We start from the raw sequence: 15227 nt of genomic DNA, 5'->3' as shown, positions 1-15227 counted from the left end.
TAAGACTCAGTAGCCACCATTAAATAAAATGAAGGCGTTTTATATTTCTGTTTAAAAATCTTGACTACAATAGCTTTATTAATCTGTTTTCCTTTACTTCCTGTGAACTCAAACTCGCTTCAGCAAGAAATATTTCGCACATAAACATCTGGAAAAATCAAGAGTCCTAATAACACAGTTTGTGTTGAAAATGACCTGCTCATAGCCTCATGCACTTTATTTCTTCGTAATGGAAAAAGAATACATGGATTTATATTATACCGTATTATATGTATTATACATAAAAGACACTTCAATGCAGTCGTATGAAACAACCATAAACTAGTAAGAATCCAAAGTTAGTAAGTTATAAGTTGCACTGGTTTCAATTAGGGAGGTTAGCATACACTAATACTGTATATTAAAGATGAACATATCAATGAGATTGTATACAATGAATAGTTGCTGAAATTAATCCAAGGAGTATTCCTTGACTTACTTCATAGAAGCCAATAGCCATTGTGTGCCTGACTAGGACTTCAGGGTCATGACATAGACAGAAGAACGTTGAGTACAGTTCCAAATTGAAATTTTTGGGATCCACGAAAACCATCATGGCCTAGGAATAGAAATGATGTAACATTTAATGTAGGGACGCGGGTGGTGCTGTGGGTTAAACCACAGAGCCTAGGACTTGCCGATCAGAAGGTCGGTAGATAGAAGGTAGTTCTATCCTTATTTCAGACATTGTGATCTATCGGTCTAAACCACTGAGCCTCTTGGACTTGCCGATCAGATGGTCAGAGGTTCGAATCCCCGCAGTGGGGTGAGCTCCCGTTGCTCTGTCCCAGCTCCTGCCAACCTAGCAGTTCGAAAGCACGTCAAAAGTGCAAGTAGATAAATAGGTACCGCTCCGGCGGGAAGGTAAAAGACGTTTCCGTGCGTTGCTCTGGTTCGCCAGAAGTGGCTTAGTCATGTTGGCCACATGACCCGGAAGTTGTACGCCGGCTCCCTCAGCCAATAAAGCGAGATGAGTGCCGCAACCCCAGAGTTGGTCACGACTGGACCTAATGGTCAGGGGTCCCTTTACCCTTTACCTTTAACATTTAATGTGGACAGGAACATATTATAACCACAAAGAGTGGACTCTTTCTCCAAATGCCCACCCTTATGTAGCCAAAAAGGAACAAACAAAATATAAGAAGGAAGCATCACACTGGGCTGTGTGGAATCCCAAGGGTTGCAAGGTGTTTCTTTTAAAACAACAACAACAACTTTATATTAAAAACAAACCAACTGGGGGTGGGGGCAGTATGCTGTGGCCACATAATGCTGACTGACTTTTAGGAGAAAGGGAACAGAAAGCAGAGGATGGGAGGAAAATGGAATGGAGCAGCTGGAACTTGCAACAGAAGCGCATTATACTGCAACATTTTGTTGCAGATCCCAAGAGAGCAGGCAAGTGGTATTGCCTGTTCCACCATCCTCTGCCGCTGCCAGTGTAACAGCAAGGGATGTGGCCCGCTAGCCTTCTAGTCAGTGCTTTTTTTCTTTAAAAATGTTTAGAGGTACTCTTATTTTGACTCAAAGAACACACCATTTTATTGTTCAAATTGGGGAAAATAAATACAGTAAGTGGACAAAGTCCAAAGATTCACAAAATGTTTAGGGGTATGTGTACCGCTGTGTCCCCCCAGAAAAAACCCACTGCTTATAGTTCACTTTCTAGTTTGGGGAAAGCATCCTGGAGGTGGGGACATTCCACCTCTTTAAAGCCAGAAGATTTACCAACTTCATTATTACTATTAAACTGATTTATATGAATTACAGACACATTATGCACATATTATAAATGGATTTTTAAATAAAATAGTAGTCCACTCACTGGTAAATTGTAAGCACAGTTCTTCCTCACTGAGATGTACTTCTTTTCCTGTTCTAGGGTTTGGAGTTGCACCTGGTTGTCATTGTGTCCATTTTCCTGCTCTAATCCCAATGTACAAAGCTTCTTGTAGAATTCCAAAAATCGCAAATGCTGCTCTGGTGTAAAAATCCCTTCAAACAAATGCAATATGTGTTTATTATTTTATGTTCACATAACAGCACAAAAATGGTCTGTCCAGTGAGTCATGTTTGCATAGCAGCTACGGCATTGGAGTTAGGACTGTTGATGTTTGGGTGCGCATCCCTGCTTTGCCATGAAGCTCATTGGCTGATATTGGGCAAGTCATCCTCTCTCAGCTTTGCCTACCTCGCGGAGTTCTTGTGAGGTTTATTTGCACCATAATGTGGAAGAAACCCATTTGTTCCAGAAATCACAGTACAAAGCCCTTGTCCATTCTCATGAGACAACTCCCCTGGGAAAGCTTCCTATGCTAGTGTGAAAAGGCATTAAAAATTTGGAGGAACTAGCTATTCATCCATAGGCACAATATTCTTATTTCTGTATTATGGAATTTACAAATACAAGTCCTACAACCCAACAAGCACCTTCGGGCATGTAGAAGGGCTTATTCACACACAGTAGGGCTTTCTTTCCTCTTCACAAAAGCCAGACAGCTAGGCATCATTACCACTGCATGTGATTTCAGCCACATATTCCTTTAGACCAGTGGTTTTCAACCAGTGTGATGTGGCACCCTGGGGTGCCTTGAATGATGGTCGGGGTGCCGTGGGCAACACTGACCTCTGTCCCTCTGTCCTTCCCTCCCTCCCTCCTCTGATGCCCTCTTGCATCTCTGCCTCCCAAAGGCTTGCACAGCTGTTTGTTGCAGCAGCCCTGGCTACAAATGCCCCAAGGAAATGGTGCCTCTGGGGCTGGCCAGGGGGTGCTTCCCAGGCCCCTGTGGGGCAGTATAAGGAGGCACCTCTCTTTGGGGCGGGGGGGGCAGCTCAGAGACCAGGGGCAGCAGCTGTGGCTGCCCAGAGGACTCCCAAGGAGAGGGGAGAAGAGGCTGAGGGAACACTCAACAAAGAAGGGTGTTTGGAAAGGGATGAGGGGCTGCCAGCTCTGCAGGCAAGGAGTGACATAACTGGGCTCCTGAGCCCTACAGGGGTGCTGCAGAAAGAATGTAGTTGGTCAAGTGAGCCGTGGACCCAAAAAGGTTGAAAACCTCTGCTTTAGACAGTGGCCATGGGGACTGTTACTCCAGCTCTGAGGATTTAATATGAAAGAGGTATATATCGCAGCTCTTGCATTAGGGCTCTTCTGCAATGTGTTGTAAGCAGATAGGTGCTAACCTGCACTGTATCTTACAGGGAGAAGGCATTGTGGGAGTAGACTTTTGATCATTTAAGATAAGACCTTAGAGCTAAGGCATTGTCTGTGGTTTATAAGGCCTTGAGGATAGTTCTGAAACTTAATACACTAGCAGAGATTTTACATTCTAAAGCAGGAAGAACTAAGGGACACCAAGTTCTCATCCTGAGAGGAGGAACTCACTGAGGCAAAGCTATTTGTATTGTTATCTTGCACATGCATATGGAAAATACTGACAATCCAAGGACAAAATATTACACATTCCACAGGCTGGCATTCATTGTTAACACACTGAATGTTCATTATATATTGAATAGTTTTCATGACTTCAGTATACATAACAAATGCAGATCAATGAATATTCATGTGAAATGTAGCTGGAGGTATGCATGCTATATCTGTTATTATTAACACCTTTCAAATGTGTGGGTACAGCTACTGTACTGAGAGAAAGGGAATGGGTTTTTCCATCAATGGTCCCATCACATCAGTCCTCTTTATAAAGAGGGTGTTGCTGGAACTCTGTGGGAACCTTGCTTTGGTCTTTGCTATCATAATTGCAGGGGTTTGGACTAGATGACCCTAGAGATTCCTTCTAACTCTGGAATGCTATAATTCATAGCTGGAAGCAAGTAAGGGGCAGGGGCAGAATTGTTGTGTTGTGGCATTGATCTGCTTTCGACTCTGTGCTACACCTCTGCTCTGACTGATCAGGAAATTATTTATGTGAACCAGACTGTTAACAGGACAGAACCCTTTTCAAATTCCCTTCACAACATTCCATGGCAAACCTCATTTTAGTGTAAAAAAGCTTAGGTCAGACCTAAAGTTCTAAAATTTCTGGCACTTGCATACTGTTCAGAGATCTTAAGAATACTCACAACAGGAATGGACCTTAAAATAGTCTAACTCCAAACAATAATAACAAATCTCTCCCTCTTCTGTTCCTCTTCAACTGTTACATCAAATAAAGGATTCAGAAAAATGTCAGGAACAACAGTTCACGGACAAGTCTGCCATTTCTGCTAGTAGTTAACAAAGTTTTAAATGAATTTTCATAGGATGTACTGTATCTGTTTCCAATGCTATTGCTATGCAAACACACATGGACTATAAATTCAAATAAATGTCACATGTCAAGGGAGGGAGCAGCAGCAAGTCATTATACACAGTTTTCACCTTGATCATATTTACTTTGTTATTAAAATCATTTATTTCATTTATTTGGGGTTGCAGTGATTAAGATTCCAATGCAAATAAAAACAACCCAGCACCCCTTAAAATATATATCATACTAGGACCATTTGATCGTACCATATAGTCCATTACAAAGCTTCCCTAAATGGAAAGATAGTGAAACCAGAATAGATTCATCTGCTTTGAACGATTTTTCACAGAAGGATTTCACTAATGGGAGGACTGTTTGACTTCTATCATCTGAAAAACAGAAAATATTATAAAGATGAACAGAGCTTTCCTTTTGTGATCTTTAATCAAAATGTGAATAATAGCATATTGGCAAAGAACATAGCCTGGCAACCAGAGGAATGGCTGTAGTACTAGGTTCAATGCAACTCAGTTCTGATCTTACCTGCATCAAACATTTCCAACAGATTAACCAAGGTCTCAAAAGCTGCAAGACGTACACCGCTGCCTTCATCCCTTGCTAATTCTACCAGCTCAGGAAGCACTACGTTTTTGGTTAGCTCAGTCCTACAAAAAGTATCAAAATATTTAGTAAAAAAAGACAACTGTTGCACTATCCACAGATTCTCCAGAAACAGGCAGGGGCTTCAAGAACGAGCTTGTATTTCCCCATACAACGTACCTTGTAAACCGCTCAGAGGTTTTATTACAATCAATCAGTATTTAAGTTTTGTTAAATTCTTAAAAGTCACCAGGCAGAGGTCAAATGGCCATCCTTTCCTTTCCCTTTTCTCATTTTTATCAGAAACAATGTGACCTTTGGCATGGATATAATTATTTGTTTGTTTATCCCAGCAACAAAAACCCAACCCCAAGAATCCCCATCTTCCCCCACCCATGAATGGGAGCGAAGCTAATCACCCTTTTCCTCCCTCCCACTGCTGCTACTACACTCAACAACCCCCTTAACAGCTTTTCACTTTAAAACACCCCAACCAATACACCAACAGATTGGATAACACTGGACAGCACTGCAGGGTTGTCATATGCTGCTCTCTTTTAGCCCCCTGCCAGGTGCAAGTAACACTGGTGGGATCCACAGTGCTGGTAGCCAGCAGAAAGCCCCCAAATGCAGCATTCCATGGGAGAGGAGAGGGAGAGGCCGAGGCAGCCTGGGATACACCCGCGGCCATCACATGATGATTACCACACCACCTCCAGGCTGGCAGAGCAATTTGTCTGCACACCCACACCCATCACTACCACCAGAGCTGCGGGTGTGGGGCTGGCCCCATTGGTACACTGAAACCCTGGATTTCTCCATTGTTTCCTCCAGGCAGCAATCACTTCTTTACCAAGGAAAATCTGTTATACCCCCAGGTTCTTTCAAGCCAAACCAGGAAGTCCTTTCTCCCATTGTCTGAATGCATAGAAAAAGTAGGAAGCCTCCAATGAACCAGGAAGTCCATTGTTGTATTCATTTCCAGAGAGACCACACAAAAAAGGAGTGTGTATGTAGGTTTGCTTCCTCCACTGAAATTAGTGAGATTTGATTGCAAGTAGATGTAAACAGGAATGACAAAAGTGAAGGTAACGAAAGGTGACAAGGGAGCAATAAAGCCAGATAAGGTGAAATTATGCTGGGGCAGGAATAGCTTTGCTGAGGAACTGGACCTTGAGGAAAGACTTGAAATGCAGAAAGGAAGTCCCTTGAGAAGCAGAGAAGGAAGCTGTTGCAGACCAAGGTAGAAGAGGCAGAGGGCACAGAGATGGGAGAGGGAGAAGGAATGAAGGACAGCTAGCAGCAGGTGGATCTCTTGATGGAGACAGAGCAAGAAGCTAAGTAAGAAATGTCAGAGGTAGAAAAGCATGCAGGAGGCAGGTTAAGAAGATGGAGGACCAAGAAGGCACCCTAACATTGGACCAGAAAGTTAAGAGGCAGGGTGTTTTTTTAAGGAGGAGAAAGACATGAACATGCTTAACAAAAAAGGGAGAGCCAGAGAAAGATTGAGGAGAAGGGCCAAACTACAAATAGCTGCATGCATAATTTGTCCAATATTTTCTTTTCTAACTGAAAGCAGCCTCTGGGGCTGTGATCTTCAGCAGAAGAAAAGTCCTTTACTTTGGGCTATTTTTCTCTTTGAAACCCACGTCCCAGGCTGCTTTTTCATCCTGCAACACAAAAGATATAGGTGCCTGTATATTTTCCCCTATGGGGCAAAACACAACTGGGGTGGTACTTTGAGGCACCTGCAACTTTTCTCCCCAAACTAGGAGCCTTAGAAGTTGGCTTTTGTTACTATGAAAAGGAGAAAAGGAAAAGGAACCAGTGAATACAAGATACACTTGGCTGCATGCAATATGTGATGAGACCCTGAGAATGTGTGCAAAACTGAGAGGGAGGGAGACAGAACTGAAGGAAGAAGGTCGAGGAAGCAGGTTGTAAGTGTTAGGAAGCAAATAAAGGAAACAGATATGGCAGTGGGTGAGAGGGTGGGCAGTAGGTGATTCACACTGGGCACAAGGAGAGAGTCTATATAGGTAGAGAGTAGTATACTAGTTTTTCTTCTATACTACTTTGTACCAGTATTTTAAACATCTGATGAAGTAGGTTTTCGACTGTATATATGTAGACGTCAGAGTAAAGTTGGTATATTCTAAGGGGCCACAGCACTTTGTGCTGCAGATCAGGCATGGGCAACCTTTTTTCTGAGAGTGGCTGGAGTCAACTGAGAACAGGACTGAAGCCAGCAGTGGGCACGTCTATCCCCTTTTCTCTCTTGTTCTTTCTGCTACTGCCTGAGCTGATCATCTGCAAAGGGCTTACTTGAATTAGGCTACAGGCCACATAAATTAGGCCGAGGACCACAGGTTGCACACCCTGATTTACACCGTTAATCTTCTGAAGTCATTTCCACTCTGTAGTAATTATGCTCACCCTATTCCTTGAGCTATAAGCTCCAGTTGCCGACACATGCAGGAACGAACTTCATATTCTACATCCTGGCAGAGTGATTTTACCAGCGGAAGAATTTCTCTTTTAACTCTAAAAAGGCAAGAATTGCATTAATCAATAGACAGAAAAAGCCCACTCCATTTAGTTGACATGTCCAAGTTGAATAATGTGAAAGTAAAACCTTAATTGTCACATCACATTCAATATAAAAACTGCATTTCTCTTTTTTTGAGTTTTGCATAATGAAGTCACATGTGAGGGAGATACTGCAATTTTTAGGAATACTTAGGCATGACCAGTGGTGTAGCATAGGGGGCTGGGGGGGCCATGGCCCCAGGCACATTTTTTGAGAGGCGCCACAAGACGCCCCCACAACATGCTCCCCCATCAAAAGGCCAGAGCCACAGGAAGGGAAGCCATAATAATAATAATAATAATAATAATAATAATAATAATAATAATTTATTATTTAAACCCCGCCCATCTGGCTGAGTTTCTCCAGCCACTCTGGGCGGCTCCCAATCGAGTTAAAAACAATACAGCGTCAGACATTAAAAACTTCCCTAAACAGAGCTGCCTTCAGATGTCTTTTAAAAATAGGATAGCTGCTTATTTCCTTGACATCTGATGGGAGGGCGTTCCACAGGGTGGGCGCCACTACTGAGAAGGCCCTCTGTCTGGTTCCCTGTAATCACTTCTCACAATGAGGGAACTGCCAAAAGGCCCTCGGCACTGGATTTTAGTGTCCAGGATGAACAATGGGGGTGGAGACACTCCTTCAGGTATATTGGGCCGAGACTGTTTAGGGCTTTAAAGGTCAGCACCAACACTTTGAATTGTGCTCAGAAACATACTGAGAGCCCATGCAGATCTCTCAGGACTGGTGTTATGTGGTCCTAGCGGCCACACAGGGCCAGGCCTCTGGGGCTGGGGTGGCAGCGGCACCCACTTCTCTCTGTGGTCAGTGAAGGAACGCTCATGAGTCCCCCCCCCCCCCCTCTGAGCTGGACAAGGCGGTGGGGAGGGCATAGCTGCTGCGGCCATCACTGCCCCCCCCAGGAGGAAGAGGGAGTGACCCGGCGTGGAAGCGGCAGAGAGGCTGTGGCTTAGCATGTCATCTGAACCAGCCCCCAAACTGAATAGTTTTGGACAATTCAGTCTATTACTTGTTTGCGTCATTGTCACATGTGTCAGTATTAATATGTCAATTGTTTCCAAAATACTCACAAAAATGTGTGCATCTTGAAACATTTTTTAAGCTGAGAACTGTGCTACAACCATCAGAAAAGTGTGGAATCCAGTAGTTATCTATGTTACATTAGTCCAGGAGGTGCATTCATATCAGAAATCGTGAAGCTGGCACTCCTCAGGCATCCCTATCAGTATAGCTACAAAAAAGGGACTGAGTTTGGGACACCAGCTGTGTAGCTTAATCCTAAAATCTGGTGCACAAGCACATGAGTTCAGGATGTAGCATTCTAAAATCAGCATACTTTTGGTAAAATCTAACATTTGGTGAGCACATGGGGATACGCCACTGAAATATACTCAGAGTCGCAAAGTGATTTCATGCTCTTTATTCAGCTCATAGTGGTGAGGAGGAATGAATGAATGTCCCCTCAAAGTATCTGCTTTATATACATTATTTACACAATGGGCTGCACATGATTGGCTAATTCTGGACTTCTACTGTAAGCCCATCAGGTTGTGGATTCACTTATATCTGGAGCATGATTGGTTGGTTCCTGCCAACCAATCATACTGCTGCATTGTTCTAGGACCAATCAGACTGCTGCATTCTGAATCCTATTGTTCTAGGACCAATCAGACTGCTGCAATTTGGATCCTATTGTTCTAGGACCAATCAGACTGCTGCAGTTTGGATCCTATTCAACTCAGTACATAACAGCCACCAAAAATATTTAGAACTGTGATAGCTTCCTATAAAGCAAAACGTTACTGTGAATTCAGCAGCAGAACCCCACACAAATAGCAGGCCTTCACTGACTTTGACAGAAGATAAATAATCAGTTGCTAGAGGGTACCCATCACAGCTGAGGGCATGCCTTCAAAATAAACCTTTATGTGGGATTATAATAGAGTTTTGCAGAGAAATTGAAAGCAAACTGGCAAAAAGTATTGGCCAGTAAGATCTTCCACCTTTAAAACAAGACTACTGTGAACTTGGACCCAACATTAATAAATCTCAGGGCATCTGCTGTGACATTTTTATTATGCTGTGAAATTTTAAGACAAGCAAAGAGATCCCAAGGCCATCAGAGGAACAAACAAGGTGGCATTTGCAGATGAAAAAAGAATACGCTGGCTCTTACTGAAATTGGCTTCATGCAGAATGGGATGCTACCATTTTATCCACAATCTCTAATATGGGACAGCAGTCTTGGCAAGGAATTTGGAAACGATCCCATAGAAAAACATGACAGCCAATAGGAAAATTATGGAAATCAGGGTGAAATTGGACAATTCATTTAAGGGACCTTGAAAATTCAATAGTGCAGATGAACACCTTTTTGGATCATGCCTTAAGTGTGAGAAAAAACTGTGGTCTTTATTATGGGTACAGCCTAAGAAGTACTCATGCTGTGCCACCTTGGTGAGCTTTTGGAGAAAGGATAAGGATGCACAGCAGCAGCATTGGTAGATTGAGTCCACCATATACAGTTTGAAATAAATTGACAAAGTGCTCATTTACACATAGAACACAAAAGCAGGTCAATTTGTTTCCCTTTCTGCAAGTTTTAATTATTAGGACATCTGAAAAACACACAAGCTACTCACATATGAGCTTCAAACTTGTTAGCTAATTTCCCCAAGATTTTACAACTAACCAAGCGAGACTGAAGTGTTTGGGAAAGCTGTGCCTTGGAAACAAGAGGATTCAGGATCTATGGGGGAACAGAAGAAGAAATTCAAATGGCAAATCTAGGGCTAAACAGAAGAAAAACAATTAAAATAATCAAGAACCACTTCACATATTAAAACTGATCTTAGTATCAGCTGCCCAGTCAGCATTCTTGCAAGTTACAACATTCACACCCTACTTGAAGCAAAATGGGGTACACTCTTTCACCTTCAGAGGAATGACCTCCATGTAAGAAAATTATTGGCCTTCAAGTTAATTCCAAAAAAATCCAAAATGCAGACTAAGGGGAATGTTGGTGTCAATTAGCTGTACTCCTTATGTAAGATCAGAAAGAAGACAGGACAAGGACATTTATAATTATATTGCAAAAGTAGCACTTCCCACCCCTTTCCAGGAGATGACTTTTTCACAGTACATTAAGAACACATACATTAACAACATTAAAGTGAATTAAGAGCATCGTAGCTCAAAACACTATTATATGCTTTCAATTCTGTGCTTCTTGTCAGAGGCTTTGTGACTCCCACTAATTCGGACTAGCATGTTGCTTTGTAAATGATTTCTAAGTATTTAGGAACATGTAAGTTATCTGCAGTAAGAATCATATAAACCAAGAACCACTTCTGACTTTACAGTTTTCATTCAGTTTTCATACAGTTTTCATTTCATTTTCAGTCCAAAGGCCAAGAAAAAACCAGCACATCTATGTATTCCTGTTTATAGATGCATTCAGACTAGTACTCTGACTTCCTTTCAGTTTGTCATTCCTTGGCTTCACATTAAAGCGCCTGGGGTCTGGAGCCAGGGAGTCTTGCAGCCAAACCAAAGAGCTCCACAATCTGCAGCATCACAGCAGTGCAACAAAATGATGGAGCTGCTGCCAGGCTCTACGCTGCCCTTGGACACCCCCAAAGCAGCTGTTATTAAAAGATACTGCTGTTTGCTGACTCTGCAATTAAGAGGTGACAAGAGGGACTGAAAGAATTTCACACAGTCCTAAAAAGCCTCATATTTTCCCTAGGTCCTCAGTCTGAGAAATATGTTGAAGGAAAAATGCCAAGCTGCTGTATATCCCACATACCTGGCCATCTTTCTGCCACGATCTGCTCTGCTTCAGCCCAATCGCCCTATTTACTTAGTGATCATCTGTCTTCTGCTTTGACAATGCCTCCAGGCATCCAGCCCTAACCTACAGGCTTCCTTTGGTGATTCGTTTAACAGGGCATGCAATCTTGAGAACAAAGGAATAGGGTGGGTGGGAGAATGGTAGGGAACAATGTGTATTGATTTTTACAGCAGGGGGTTCTTTTGCTCTCAGGATGGCAGGTGGCACTCAGTGCAAGATGAAGCAAAAAGAAAACATTTATGAGGTTCGTGCCTGTCCCTGTGGAGTGCCGCATGGGCACTTGTGATGGACGCGGACAGCCTGATGGGATGGGCAGCAGGTAAGAGCAAAACAGAGACACTTCTTTCTTTGGGGAGTGCCATTAAGAGTTTCAGACTATGGTTGAGAGACCCAGGCTCAAATCCCCTCTCAGCCATGAAGTTCACTAGCCAGTCACTATTTCTCAGCCTAACCTACTTCACAGGATTGTTGTGAGATAACTGCATTTCATAGAATCATAGAATCTTAGAGTTGGAAGGAACCCAAGGGTCATCTAGTCCAACCCCCTGCAATGTAGGAATCTCAGCTAAAGCTTCCGTGACAGATGGGCATCCAATCTCTGTTTAAAAACCTCCAAGGAAGGAGAGCCCACCACCTCTCATGGGAGTCTGTTCCACTGCCAACCAACTCTTGCTGTCAGAAAGTTTTTTCCCAAATACTTAGTCAGAATCTATTTTCTTGCAACTTGATGCCACTGGTTGGAGTCCAGTTTGTGCAGTTATATGTATGGATTTGTTCAGGAAGCCTCTAGGCAGGGCTTTTTTTTCAGTTGGAACTTGCCTCTCAGGTGGGCGCCATTGCCACTCTACGAGAACAAGGGACTTCTGGCACCTCTTTTTCTAGAAAAATAGCACTGCCTCTAGGTTAGTTTTGGTGGCTGACCTGCCCCTGTCCTCCATATGGCTTCCCACCCAGTCCTCTCTTAACTGCTACAGCAGAAGTACTGTTTCCTAACTCCAACGTCTGGATGTGGCTTTTCCCTCTCTTTGGGTCCTGCCAGGTTATTCCCAATAATAAATGCTGAATCTGCATACTTGCATCCCACACCCAACACCTACACACACTGTCATAAATATGCATTCACTTATTTCAATTTCAGTCTTGATGCAGTGAATGAACGGGGGGCAGGGGGGAGAGATTCCTGTCCAGAACAATGACTGAATGTTTGCTTCTCCGTAACATTACACATGATTCTGAACAGGAAAACCCAGTGCTCAAAAAAACCCAACCTCAAACAAATAAACCAGACTGGTTATTTCATGTTATTTTCTATTGCAGACCACTTGAAAAATTACAGTGGTCTGAGCACACCGTAAGCCATCCCCATTTTGTTATCTCTCTTTCAGGAGTGGCCTATGGGGAAGCGTCTGTGAATGAAATGTGTGAAATCAGAAACAAACCTGAAAAGGAAGACTTGACATTTAGAGCAAATGAAACTCCAGAGTGCTTTCGTCTACTCTAATTAATTAGATTATGAAAAGGCCTATATGCCATACCTGACACGAAGCTACAAACATCTTACCAATTATATTCTGCACAACGCTACTCATGAAAGTTAATATTATCTTGTTTTACAGTGTTTCCAGGGAGAAAATGCAAGAAGTCAATTAATTTTTTAAGTGGATTTTTTAAAGCCAGAAGTGCTTTGCACCTCCCAAAACCAGTGTTTATAGTTTTTTTACCCTTTGATTGAATTTTTTAAAAAATTCTTGTCATTTATTTCATTTCCTATGCAACCATTCATCTGATACAGTTTTCCTTCAGTAGGTTGCCTGCCCCATCTCAGAATTTACAATGGAGTGTGCACAACATACTGAGAACTATTCCTATGCCAATAATATTTGACATTTGTACAGGATATTCTGACTGTTCAAAAACCCTCACGTACCTTGTGCCTTCAACCTTTACAACTGCCCTGCACAAATTTCTAAGCACCAATTTAGAATTTGAATCTATTTTAGTACTTTAACTTCTGTATGTTTTAAAGTATGGCTGCAAATTTTTATTGATTTTGTTGATTTATCTTTTTGTAAACTGCTTTGAGGGTGGAGTTTTGGGGGGCAATCAAGCAGTGTATAATCTTTTTGAAATAAAAACAAACAAACGTGTGACTCACCAAGCTGGACAAGCGCAGCTCATCAGACCACCAAAATGGCAGGCCGTCACATGGCCTGCATTCATTCAACTAGATGGGCCACACGCTGTCTATGCTTGCTTTTCAACAGGGTTTCCCATACTTTGGTCTCCAGCTCTTTTTGGACCTCAACTCCCATCATCCCTATCTAGCAGGACCAGTGGTCAGGGATGATGGGAACTGTAGTCCAAAAACAGCTGGAGACCCAAATTTGGGGAAACCCTGCTTTAAAACAATCAGTATGTCAGATGCATGCACCCTTGCCAACCCAGAGCTACCCCTACCTTGTCCATCCTGGCAGATGCAATGCAGTGCCACCAGCAAGACACCCCCGCCTCAACCACTGCTGTCTTTGAATGGATTGAAATTCACTTGCGGTGCCCTTTAGATGTTCTCCCAGTCACACGAGAGCAACCTATCTGTGAACAGCTCCAATGGGGCTGAGAGAATATTCAGAGGAACCAAGCACAAGGGTGTGAAACCTATTTATTGGGTCCTTCCCATGGAATCATCACTACTCCAGGGGGATGAGGGAATTCAGATCTTCTACTAGTCACACAGGAGCTCTTACAGGTAACTGGCTCCCTTGCAGCTGGAAGAACACCTGAAGCAGGAAAGGGCAACCTATGGCTCTCCTGTGGTTAATACTAAAATTCCTATCATCCTTGACCGTTGGTGATGCTGGCTGGAGCTGATGGAAGTTGGAACATGTGTCATTAACAGCAGAAGTGGCTTCAGGAACTGGGATACGCCGACTTTGGCTTATGTTCACAGACAACAGTGATGGATGCTGCAACAACCCTATAGCAACTAAATAGCACAGTGCTGGAGCCAACTACATTTTGTTGCCTGAAGCACACAGCTGGGAATTTTTTGTAATATTAAGCGGTATGTAAGTGCTTTTAATCAATCAAATATAATTGAACAGCATGCGTAGTTTGACCCTAAACAAAAATGTTAGGCCAAATGTTCAGAAAACTATAGGACACACTACATCCTCCCCCCTTCCCAGACTGTATTCATGTTGTCTGTTATATTCAAAGGAAAACAAAATTACCTCATGTCTGATGGTTTCTTTTGGCAAAGCTTCTATTGCAGCAAGAAGGGTTTCCAGCCATGCATTACTGACACCTGTGAGGTACAAAAAAGACTGTAGATATATACATGTCATATCATATTCCTATTTCAGGAAGCTACTTCAGGTTGTGACCTCAATTAACCAAGCTCTTATATGGCAACTAACATGAGGATGGACACACCCACGTGAAACTGCTAAGGGAAGGTCATCTGGAGTTAAAGAACAATGTGTCAGCAATATGCAGATGATATGCAACTCTCTTTTTCATCAATGTAGCAGAGGTGCTAAAACAGTGCTTGGCTGCAGTAATGAATAGGATGAGGATCAATAAACTGAGTCTTAATCTAAGCCAAATGAAAGTACCGCTAGTAAGTGGGTTTGCCCTCCCAGGTGAATGGTGACCCACCTTTTCTGGAGGGGCCTGCACTCACCCTAAAGGATCAGGTCTGGAGTTTGGGAGTGCTTTCTGTCCATCTTTTTCATTAGAAGCAAGTGGCCTGGTATGAACTGGACACAGTATTCCAGCTGCGGTCTGACCAAGGCAGAATAGAGCAGTACTATTACTTCCCTTGATCCGGACACAATACATCTGTTGATGCAGGCTAGAATAGCAGTAGCATTTTCAG

The 15227-nt window shown here is 42.8% G+C and overlaps 1 protein-coding gene across 2 annotated transcripts in view; it reads right to left on the bottom strand.

Annotated features, from left to right (window-relative positions):
• The window catches only part of PPP4R4 (protein phosphatase 4 regulatory subunit 4), a 77676-nt gene that overhangs the window by 22175 nt on the left and 40274 nt on the right, over positions 1–15227 (bottom strand). For both annotated transcript variants that reach the window (XM_083435214.1, XM_083435213.1), the window contains exons 5-11: positions 14581–14654; positions 10140–10246; positions 7323–7430; positions 4830–4951; positions 4553–4675; positions 1865–2034; positions 479–598 (exon numbers count right to left, since the gene is read on the bottom strand). In XM_083435214.1, coding sequence (XP_083291340.1) covers positions 479–598; positions 1865–2034; positions 4553–4675; positions 4830–4951; positions 7323–7430; positions 10140–10246; positions 14581–14654 — 824 coding nt within the window. The remainder of the gene's footprint in view (positions 1–478; positions 599–1864; positions 2035–4552; positions 4676–4829; positions 4952–7322; positions 7431–10139; positions 10247–14580; positions 14655–15227) is intronic.

Source organism: Podarcis tiliguerta (assembly GCF_965153285.1).
Source record: "Podarcis tiliguerta genome assembly, chromosome: 1".
In the NCBI taxonomy this organism is placed as follows: domain Eukaryota; kingdom Metazoa; phylum Chordata; class Lepidosauria; order Squamata; family Lacertidae; genus Podarcis; species Podarcis tiliguerta.
This window is presented reverse-complemented; position numbering and strand designations above follow the sequence as displayed.